At 41.0% G+C, this 11,819-nt stretch overlaps 1 protein-coding gene across 1 annotated transcript in view; it reads right to left on the reverse strand.

The window, feature by feature from the left end:
• Positions 1 to 1,590: 1,590 nt before the first annotated feature.
• The window catches only part of TMC3 (transmembrane channel like 3), a 48,339-nt gene continuing 38,110 nt past the window's right edge, over positions 1,591 to 11,819 (reverse strand). Inside the window, exons 17-22 of the mRNA XM_019504106.1 lie at positions 9,803 to 9,913; positions 9,110 to 9,235; positions 5,956 to 6,034; positions 5,483 to 5,525; positions 3,530 to 3,815; positions 1,591 to 2,762 (exon numbers count right to left, since the gene is read on the reverse strand). Of these exons, the coding sequence (XP_019359651.1) occupies positions 1,901 to 2,762; positions 3,530 to 3,815; positions 5,483 to 5,525; positions 5,956 to 6,034; positions 9,110 to 9,235; positions 9,803 to 9,913 (1,507 nt within the window). The 3' untranslated portion in view covers positions 1,591 to 1,900. The remainder of the gene's footprint in view (positions 2,763 to 3,529; positions 3,816 to 5,482; positions 5,526 to 5,955; positions 6,035 to 9,109; positions 9,236 to 9,802; positions 9,914 to 11,819) is intronic.

The following is an 11,819-nucleotide window of genomic DNA, read 5'->3' on the forward strand; positions in this document are numbered from 1 at the left end:
CCACGGGAGTCGCGCCATGGGCCCACGCCGGCGCCTCCCCTCGCCTGATGCGGCCGCCCGGCCACAGGCGACTGCGGGGCAGGGCGGGCTCAGCTGGGCCCCGGGGCCTGTTCCGCCGGCCGGGCCCGCCCACTCCCCGCCGGATCCGGGGCCGTTCGCGGTCAGCCCCGCCCCCTCACTTGGATTCGTGCGCGCGCGCGTGTGCAAGCGTGTGCGTGCGTGCCTGGCTGGTGTACGGATAGACACAGGAGTGAATGGAACGAATCACACACACACACACACACACACGCATCTATCCACACCTACATGTATACATATAACATACACACACATACATTCATATATATCCATCCCTCCATTTACACTCTGGTCTGAAAGCAGGTACTAAAGTAAAATATATAGGTGTGTGTATGCGCACCCATCTGTGTAATATCTGGGTCTATGTGCATACCCTGGTATGGATACACATGAACACTTGTGCATGCACATGTGTACACACACGTGCATGCACATGTGTACACACACGAGTGGGAGGGATGGAGATAGATATATCTGTTTCTCCATCCCTCCCGGTCACGGACATATGTATCTGTAAGACAAGGCGATGCACGTATATTTTGCAGTAGTTTAGTACTTCTGTTTTCAGGACAGGCTACAAATAGAAAAGGCAGGGCCCAGAACATAATCTCTGTATCTAGTCCGTCATTTCTGTTTTGAGCTATAGTGGTTTTTTAAACTAAAATGGGCAAAATTCTATAAAATGTACAGGTGATACACATTCTCAACCCTGCACTTGCAGGAAGATGGACCAAGTATCTAATAGGTCACCTATAATGACTGGGCTATTCAACTATGAGCAGAGAGCGGTAGTTACTAGCTGTGTTAGTCTGAAGTGAGTCAGAAGGGTCCATAGATATGCAACTTTATAGACTAAATACAGGCTTCTCTCGCTTTATGCTGTACATGCGTTCCTAGAAAACGGCACACAACTCGAATTTCCATAAAGGGAACCCACTTTACAATGTAACAAATAGGGATACATTCCAAGACCTCGACTGTACTGACCCCCAGACCCACTTCTACACTTTAACAAGACAATTTTGGTACTCTCCAACAGCAGAGTACACAGAAGCACAGGGCACTACCATAATTGGGATGGCACCTACAGAAACACGTGTCGCAGACAACAAGTGAGGAGAACAGATCCGCGTAGGAGACTGTATTTTGGTGCATGTCACTCCCACAATGCACTGCACAAAGCAGCTGACTGCGGGCTTCCATCATACCGATCGCGTAAGAGTGAATTTATCTAGAATATAATGAATTTTTGGCATAAAAAGGGTCATCGCATAAGAGTGAATTCACATATACAGAACCTGCACAAAGCAAGGGAAACCTGTATATAGCGAGCACAATAAGCCCCTGATGAAGTGAACTTGGGGTCATGAAAGCTCGTGTGCCATCTCTCTCTCTCTGTATATAATTTTCTTTAAAGGTGCATATCTATCCTGCCTTCTGTTCAGCTACAGCATCTTCACCTGTGACAAGGAATGTTACATGCCAAAAAGCACAACCGAACCTATTCTGACACTCTTTTAGATTGGTTTAATTAAAGTGCCCCTAGTTCATATGCTTTTATATTTCACAATATAATCTTACAGCACAGCAATGAGCAATAATGCAAAATACAGATTTTTGTACTGTATCTGATGGTATACTAAAGTTGGGTACAATTAACACCAAGCAACAAGCTAAGAAATGCTTTACCCTTTGAATAATTATGTATGGTTTTGCTCAGAAGACTCTGTGCCATATTTATTTCAAAAGACTCCTGTGGTTCGAATGGCAGCCAAAGATCTGCAAATACATACATTCACAACAAAAGTGGTTGCACACTATTTTAGACATTTGAACAGATCAGTTCATTTGGTTCAGACATGTTTAGGTCAACACTAGTCTTTGATTTCTTTCTAGTAAGCTTTGCCCCAGATTTTGGGTACTTGTCTTTACTGTGAATGACCTGAATGTATTGATCATTACTGCTGTTTTGCTGGTCACTGCTAGAGCCAATGGAAATTGAGTCTGACTCGGTTAGAGAGTGCTCAAGCTTGTGCTTGGATTTAGGTTTCACATGATGCTCTGGATAGTGCTTATCAAGTTCAACGTTTTTTGTGTGTGGCTTTTTGTAGGAGTGTGGGGGCCGTTCTAGCTCTAGCTCAAAGCCGTCATCCCAGGACTTGTAATGCACTTTGGAGAGATCCTTGCTAGTAAGAATTTGACTGTCAGCACGTTCCCCAATGTAAAATCGGGGAGCTGCACGGAGATCTGAGAGTGAACGTGGACGGTGGGATCTGTTTACCAAGTCCCTCCTTAATTCCTTCTCTTCTTCCTCCTCTTCACTGAAGTGAGGGGAATATGTCCTGTGTGGTGTTCGAACCACATATCTTCTGACATTTCTTGGATATAGCTCAATTATGTCTCCTGACTCATCCATTCGGAAATGTCTTGGCAGCCGGGAAGTGGAACGGAGAAGTTTTTTGCGGGATTCATGTTCATTAACAATAAAATACCTGGTGGTGTGTGCTCTGTGTCCAACAAAAACTGGAGCCCCCGCCCCAACAGCATCTGGATTTATCTGTCGGATGCTTTTTCTAAAGAGAGGCTCAGAGTGAACGTCTTCAACGTGCTTTTTGAAAGCCACAGGAGTGTAGGGCTTTGTTTTACAGAGATCACTTGCACTGCCATGTACAACACTTGAATACCTGGCAGGATAAAAAAAATGAAAAAAGGAAATTTGGCATAAGTCCTTAATTCTCATATTATGATTAAAGCAGAAACTGATTGCACTGGAATCAGGGCCTATCTGGCACTCTTCCTGGTAGCATTTCAACATTTCAAAAAACATTTCCCCCATTATATCCCTGTGATATAGGAAAATATCCTGCTCATTTTTTAAAAAAGATGATGTAGAAAAATAAGGCAGAAGTTTAAATTCAGGTCGTGAACCACTTACTCAGAATACTCTTATTAAAAGTGTGAATAATGGGCTCAATAATCAGCTTGTCCAGTGTGAATAATGGGCTCACAATATAACCAATATTAGAGAAATATTCTGTATCAGAGCCAGAAACCACCACAAAGCTATCCCAAATACATAACTGTATATGTGGAGATCAATAAATGTTCCTCAGAGAATTCCTGGCTTTTATTATATCTGGCATATTGAAAAGGATGTCCTATCCACATTGTTAGTAATAAGAGTACAATTTGGAAAGTTTTCTCTCTTTGCTTTAACTGTGCACATGAACTCATGAATCCACCTAAACATATTATAATCCAAATGTAGTTATCTGAGACAGTGAGGTAATTAAGGTGATCTCTACCATTTTTCTGTAACCTGAACAGTTCTCACAAGAGGATCTTTTAAAAAATGACTCTGCTAATGTATTACTAGCAGCAGTTAGTTACCAATGCATCTATTTTGCTTCACTAAATTATTTTATTTCAGAATTAAAAGAGACTGCCTTACCGATTTGCAACCTGCTCAGCTCTGGGTTTCTGTATACTGGGAACAGTGGGAGTTGGAGTTAAAGGGGTCGAAGTTGCTGGAGTAATATTTGCTGGCCTAGCAACGTCAGCTTGTAGTACAGATTGCGAGATGGTTTGTATTCTGCTGCCTTTGTTCACTGGGGATTCAAAATTCAAGACACTGCCGTTCTTTCGAGGTGTTGATGACCGAACTGAAGATTCCTGACTGATGACATCACTCTCCTGGTCTGGTCTTTTGTCATTTCCCTCCAGATTCTGGATTCTGGCTAGAAAACGCAGTGAAGGACTGTTACAAGGGCCATCAAACCTTTCACAATTAAAACTGGTTTAAAAACAGGGGCTCAGTTATAGCCTGCCAGTGCTAGGGGAAACCATGTTTCCCCTAGTGCCCCCTGGCATAACAAGGAATAACGGCCACAAGTTGTTGAAGAGGAGGTTCAGATTAGACATCCGTAAGAACTACTTCACAGTCAGGGCGGCTAGGATCTGGAACCAACTTCCAAGGGAAGTGGTGCTGGCACCCACCCTGGGGGGCTTTAAGAAGAGGCTTGATGCCTACCTAGCTGGAGTCATTTGAGCCCAGTTTTTCCTCCTGCCCAGGCTGGGGGTCGGACTTGAAGATCTACAAGGTCCCTTCTGACCCGACTTCTATGATTCTATGAAATGGTACAACGCCGCTAAGCAGGCTCAGGTTCCAATCCTTGCTCAAAAGTCTTCTTAATATAAAATTCCTGTACATTTACTGGAGCAAGGCTTGTAACACAGGTCTCCACTTTCCTAGAACAGTGCCCTAAACTAAAGAGTTATGCTTAGTTTTGTTTTCCCTTTTGCTCAACCACTCAATCTTTCATTATTCCATACAATGTTGAATAGCTTCAACAGTAGGAATGAAAGTGGCCCTCCCAAGCCCCCCTCCAGCTTGATGATTAGCTAATTTATTTGTAAGACATGAGAGATACAGGTTCAAACCCTCTCAGGCAGGGGAGGGGATTGGACTTGAGTCTCCTGCATCAGTATTGTAACCACAGAAGACGACACCATCATTTCCTCAGCTCACCTTCACCATGTTCTTTGAAGAGCCTGATGTCCAGGTACACTCTAGGAATACCTGGTAGCTCATGCCTTGCAGATGAGCTAGGTGGAGGAACACCTAGCTTATAGATTTTGATGGGGCTTAGCTGTGGGCTATGCACCTAAGTCTCAGTACTATCCAAATGTAGGCATGTCTAGAAGCCAACCTATAGGCACCCAGAGGATCTTAATACTGGAAACTATGTGCTTAAAAGAATCACTTAAAGAGGCAGCTAAACTGGGTTATGAGGTTCAAATCTTCAACCCTAGGGCACCTATACATGTCCCCAATGCCTGCTCTGCCGCATTCTGATTAGAACATGTCAGAGCAGACATGACTGAGTGAGTCTGCTGGAGCATCTTAATCAGAATGGTCCAGCAACCGCAGCATCACGTGCATTCATTGCCTCACATTTCAAAATGGTGGCAGGGCGCTTTGACTAAACCTCGTTGAGCGAGCTTCAGTTAAAGTACCCCCACCACCATTGTGAAGCGTGGGATGCTGAATACATGAGATGCTGTGGGTGTTTTAATTAAAGCAACTCTATTTACAATGCCCCCCTCCTTCACCCCAAAGCATGTGTGAAGATGCCTTAAGTGCCTAAATCCTGCCCATGTCCTTTTGTGAATGTAGCACATACAGCCTTCCAAAAGATCTACATCTCACTTATTGTTACCTATAAAATATATAGGAATGTCCTCACAGCATAAAATCTATAATATTAATGTTGATATAATGCTAAAACTGGAATTATACAACAAAAAGCAGTTTTGCCTCTTGCACATAAAATGACTAAAAGACTAAATATAAGTGATCAAAACCTTTTTTAATGTCTGTATTTATCAAAGATCACCAACTTACCTGCTGCCATTTGAACCACCTTTTTCTTGTCTTCAGTTCTCTCCTAAAGTGTGTGTGTATATAAATATAAAAATAGGAAGATAAATAACGAGCAGCTTGTTCTGCATTAGAAAGCAAACAAATCATCAAATATGAATACAGGATTTGTTTCATGTCGTAAAACATGGAAATCATGGACTCATAGAAAATTAAGGTTGGAAGGGACCCCAGGATGTCATCTAATCCAACCCTCTGCTCAAACTAGGGCTATATCCAACTATCTAAGGCTTTGAATAGCTGGGCCATAAAACCCCCCCAAGGATGGAGATTCCACAGCCTCTCTGGGTAACCTGTTTCACTGCTTTCCTACCCTCCTCGTGAGAAAGTTCATCTTAATATCTATCCTAAATCAACTTTAACATTTTAATCAAAGTTAGTACTTTGCTGAAAAACCACCAGCTAGAACACAATAAATGCTTTCAGTCAGTACTTACAGTTTGGATCTGCAGTCTCAGTTGATTGTTGGTGAATTTTAATGACCTTGCAATACTCTGAAGGTAATAAATTAGCATGCTGGAAGAGAGGAACAGTGAATTGTCATGAATCACACTGGAAACATTTCTAGAAGTTTATCATCAGAAGGTCTCAGAGATTATAGAAATGGAAGGAGATTTAAATTAATTTCCAGGTTTTTATTTGCACTGGGGCAGGGATCTTCAGCTGTTTTTTGATGGTGAAACCAACTTAATCAAATCAGTGGAGTTCCACTGCACAGCAGAGAGGTGACATGAAACACTTTCCAGGATGGTAAATTGTACGTACACTATTTTCATTTGTGCCTTCATTTGGTATAGAAGAAAACCCCTCTCTCCTGTGTATTTAATACACTCAAGGCAGATGGCTTTTTCTGCTTCACACCAGCTGAGAATCTGGCTCTGCATTTTCAGTATTGCACAAAGAAGCTAAATCAGGCAAACTGAGACATTATTCTGTCTTCTCTTTCAACATCTGTAACTTAATTCTTGTTGAGGATGTGGGTAAATTAGAGCTGCTTGGAGTTAAGCTGAACTTAAAAAATATTAAGGCTATGTGTCATAGACAGTACAACACAGAATGCTATGGCGCTAATGCACATCTTGAAGGGTAATACATATTGAAAAGAGACATAGTCGCCAGGGCACAAAAAACTTTAGTATGTTTTGTGACTGTTTGCTATACCTCAGTTTACCTTTTTGGTATTATCCTGCCTCTCTGGACAGAGTTAAGCTAAGGGAGATTATTAGATAGAAACAAAACACTGACCGAGATAGGGTATCATCAGAAAGAATGCCAAGGAGCCTCAAGGGAACAGTGGGAGATGCAATTCATTGGGAAATGCTTGGCTCCATCCAAGGCTGGGAGCTAGGATCAAAGAGGTACTCAATCATTTTAAAGACCCCAGTATAAGTGAGGAAGGGGTAAGCAGGCAGCAGGAAAGGTCAGAGAGATCCTTAAGGGATGCTGAAGAGGTTTTCAATCTCCTCCAGTCAAGGAATAGGGATGCCTGGGATAGGTAGAACTACCTCATGAATTGCAAGGAAAGGATAAAGCTTACATAAGACTCTGGCATGTTATTGTCTTGTTATTTTATCTTCTGCTTTCTTTTCTATGTGCCCTTAGGGGAAATAATGTTGTGGTTGTGTTTTTTCAAGAACTTTTTTGAGTCACTTTCCTCATCAATGATCAAAGGGTCCTGAAGCCAACCTCAGTGCCAGCCTCAGTTGGGCCAGTGTTGTTAACATGCTAAACAGCACAGTTGCTGCCCAGATATCCAGCAAAAAAATGGTAGGGCTCCTTGGCTTTACCAAGAGAAGGATGAGGGTAGCAAAAACCAATCACCAGTGGATGACAAGGGAAAGGCCTGTAACTGTTTTCCTTTCCTGACAGATTACTTGTAATAATAGTGCCGCTTTGAACTCTAGTGGATTATACCTAGCTTCCTCTGCTCAAAGCCATTTTGTAGTTACTAGGCCTCTCACTCTTAGTAGTGAAAATCAGAGGTTCATTGAAATCCATGGGTCACAGCAATGCAAAGGATAGGAAAATTAGGCACACAGGATCTACTGTACATTCATACATTAAATGTGCTTTAGACAGTAAAGATAGGATGCTTTGTTACTTTGATCTCTCCACTCCTTATAACCCCAGCCTCCAGACCAAGGACACTGGTAATAGACACCAATGCTACATTGCAATCCTCATGTTTAGTCTAATGCACCTACATTCGTTTCAGAAGAGTAACAGCTGGACTGTGTTTGTATGATATGTAATAAATTACATTTAATATCATTGGCCAGATACAGACATTACATTTTTACATAAAAGTGATCAGAAACTGGGCTGTTCCCATAACAGAACAGAAGTTTGACACACAAACCAGTCTATAAAGCTGCAACAGAACAGAAGTTCAGCACACACAAAGTGGTTTAAAAATGTTGGAACCTGGTTTAAGATTTGTCCCCCACTAAAGAGCGAATGTATATTGTGTTCACTACTGATCTAAACTTCCCCACTTACAGAAAACAGATCATTTAGATCAATTCCACCTCAGGCTTTTTAAATGTCTGTACCTAGCCATATTGACTAACAGTGATCTCAAATGTTAGTTGTAGGGCCCTGATCCTTCAGATACTTCATGTTTATGTTTAAACTCATGTTTAACACTTGGTCAATTAAGTTACTCAAATGCTTCAGGTTAGCTAGGTATGATTTTACAGGATTAACACCTTAAGAGAGAAATGCAACAAATAAATATTTGCTTGGCTCCTTTTGATTAGTAAGGCCTGTAGAAAGATTTGAATATTGGACTGAAGTCTTTACTGACTTATGCAACATAGAATCCTATTTACTACTGTATCCAAAGAATTCAAAGCTAAGAGAAGATACGATAATTTACTTAGGAAATGGGGTGGAAAAGACATCCAGTGGAGAGTCTGTAGAAAACTATATTAAATTAACACTTGGGCACAAGCCTTGGTAATTGATTTATCATGTCAGTAATCAGGATGATTAGGTAGCTTTGTGAAACGGGTTGAATTCTGTTTGCAATCACATACTGAACTACTGACAGACCAGGAAGGGAAGTCTGGTTGCTGAGTAGTTCCTGAGGGAGAAAAAGGAGGCTTGAAAGCTCCTGGAAGGCCAAAATTTGACACTGTGTAGTAAGTTTGCTATTACAACCCAGGAAAGCAAACCCAGCTTCCAGGCGGCTGGCAAATAATTTTTAGTTATATTAGTTTTGTCCCAGGCACTTAACTATCCCTGTTGGTATCTGGTAGATTACTCATGCCAGATTTTACTCCTTAAATTAAAGACTGACTCCTGTGAGACTGAAGATGAAATGACCATATTGTGCCATTCATTTTTAAAGTTATACTATTCCAGTTAAACCAACTGAAGGAGGAGGTGTTGCTTTTAAAATTTAATAGAATGCTTTCAACATGCTCCTATTCCCACCAGATTCTTACTCCACACATGCAATTAGATTTCTCAGATATAATGTATAAAACAACTGTCCCAAAATATTTTCTCACCACACTTAAAATTTGACTAATCATGGGTGGGCAGAGCACTAATAAGCATCATCACTATAGACAGTAAAGTACTTACAACAGAAGTAATAATGCAGGGAGAACAACTACAGGACTGCTGACATAAGTAAGCACTGCGTTGAACCATACAGGGAAATCACTTTTAATCGTTTCAGACACAATATCATATATTTTTTCTTGTCCACTAAGGGAGAAAAAAGTTAAATTGAACTCTAAGCAAATTCTCAGCGTGTATCATTTGAAATCAACATTACATTTAATAAACAACAAGATTAATGGAAGACTATACAGGACAAATACAGCCCCTATTGAACTCAATGATAGAAATTACTCGGGTGAAGGTGTCCGGGTTTTTATTCTTAGAATGTGACCTGAATATTCACTACTTACCACCCATTTATAGGTGCCTTCCTTGAGACTCCTTGTTTTTGATGTTCACAGATACTTTGACTTGTAATATACAGCACTATGTTACGTTACATCATGCAACCATATGACAACTGAATTACACAGGTAACATCAATATTTCTGCAGTGGTTAAACAGAGGAGCAGACTGGATTCAGAGACTCCATTATAGTAATATAGTTCATTGTGGAATGGGAGCATTTTGATCTGAGTAAGATATTATATAAATACACTTATGAACCTCTGTTGATCGGTAATTCAGGACTATACGCATAGAAGCCAACACATTTATTGAGGCAAAGGAAATTAAATCACTGAAGTTTTTATTATTTCAGTTGAACTTACCTAAATGGACCACAGCTTAAAGATGGCTTGTATCTGGCAATAGCAAAAATTGTTGGTAACATGCATAGGAACAACATAAACAGCAACATAGCTAAGTAGAAGTTGTTGGATCTGAAAGAAGGCATAACATGTGTCATGCATTGATTATACAGTCAACCAGAGGAAACATGAAAGATAGAAGTCTATGGCAACCTGATAAGTGCAAGATCTATGCTCTAAAAATCAAACTTGCTCTCTGTTATGATCAGGAACTCTGTATGAACTAGGTCTGTGCTGACTCCTAATGATCCAAATTCTATTTGCTTTGCTGTCCAGCTGACCCTAATACAGTCAGAAAACCTATTTCAGTATCGCTCTACAGAAACTGAGGTGGTTTCAAAGTTCTATTTCAAGAAAATATAAAATTTAAATTTTTGGCCTTTAGGAATATATTATTTTAACATGTTATAAAACATTATTATGATTATTATTAACAAAATAATCGTTAATTATACCCATTCTGACAAAAAATGTGGCATTTAGGACAAAAGACTGTTATGTGAGACAAAGTATACAGGCTAATACTTCTTTGTATTCAGAGAAACAAATATTAAAGTAATACACTTGCAAACACTTATGTAAGTAATCTCATGGGACAACACGTGTGTGGAAAGTTAAGCATTTGCATCAGGTCTTACCTACACTAGAAGCATTTCCCAGTAGGATAACAGTTGGTGAGTGGGAGCAATTCTTGTTAGCAGTGTTTCTATACCCAGAAAGCCCTAGTGTAGGTGGCAGCATTCTGGCAGAACAGGGTTTTGATGGTACATATTATTAAATTGATGGAACTGGCATAAACTTGTCATAGCCTAATAAAATTCTCTTCCTGACACTCACTAAACTGCTGTGGTTGGGTTTCACCATGCCGTGCCTCTATGCTCAAAAACCGTGATTCTCATTCAGGTGCAGCGGCACCCTGGGGTGCCTGAGATCCTTTCAAAGATGCCACAGGGTGTCACAATGGTAGAACCGTGAGGTGTGCAAATTTGATTCACAAGATAAACCCAAAGATTTTAAATAGGAAATCATAGTGTTAAAACGTTGTGACCTATTGTGGTCTTTCTGAGTTCGTTACAACAGAAAAAAATACTCTTTTATTTTTGCACAGACAAAAAATGAGTGAAAACTAAGAGCTGGAATTTTCTGAAGGGTGCCTTGAATCTAACAAGGGGTATCTCGAGACTAAAAAGGTTAAGAACGACTGCTGTAAAGCTTCCCTTGGTCTGAGTGGTCTCCAGCACTTGCTCTTTCTTTGGCAAGAGACTTTTTTTTTTTAATAAACTCCAGTGACCTTTGTCAGGTGTATTTTGAAGGCTCTGGGGCATGAGGTAGTTGGAACTGGCTCTGGAACGCGGAGGTTCATGTAAAGCAATGCTGATCAGTCAGAATGAACAAGTGAATGAATGACATAACTCTCAGACGGCAGCTCTGAGCAACTCTCCTCACCTGCTGAATATTATCTGAATAAGTTCAATTTAAATAATTTATCTAAAATCTTTATTAGCTAAATAAGTATCATCTAAGTAAGTTCTCTACTAATTAATCCATTACTTACTTACCAAACTGCCTGGACACACTATTTTTTTCTGGGTGTTACCAAACTCTCTTGTCTAAATGTGCTTGCCTAGGACCATAGGACCATTATAAGATTAACTGTTAGCCCTATATCAATACCTCTTGGAATTTTGGTCTGAGGTACAAAGATATCCAGGGGTCTAAAAAAACCAAAGTTTAAAGAAGTGGAGCCATGCCCTGAGGAAACCGGAGGCTGGGTCCTCCAGGGAGACACTCTGGCTGCCAGAGCGTCTCCGTGGTTGGCCCCTCGCCCTGGTGCTGAAGCAGCGTGCTTCAGCACCAGGGCTCCAGAGGCGGTGAGTAAGGGGTCAGGGGGCTGGAGGAGGGGTGAAGGGATTATGGGGTGGGACCCCCGCTGGCCCTGCCCACTCTCCCTGCCCTGCCTGGCTCCAGCCTGCCCCCC

The sequence above is a fragment of the Gavialis gangeticus genome, unplaced genomic scaffold (genome assembly GCF_001723915.1).
Source record: "Gavialis gangeticus isolate Ggan-Ray unplaced genomic scaffold, GavGan_comp1, whole genome shotgun sequence".
NCBI classification, from domain to species: domain Eukaryota; kingdom Metazoa; phylum Chordata; order Crocodylia; family Gavialidae; genus Gavialis; species Gavialis gangeticus.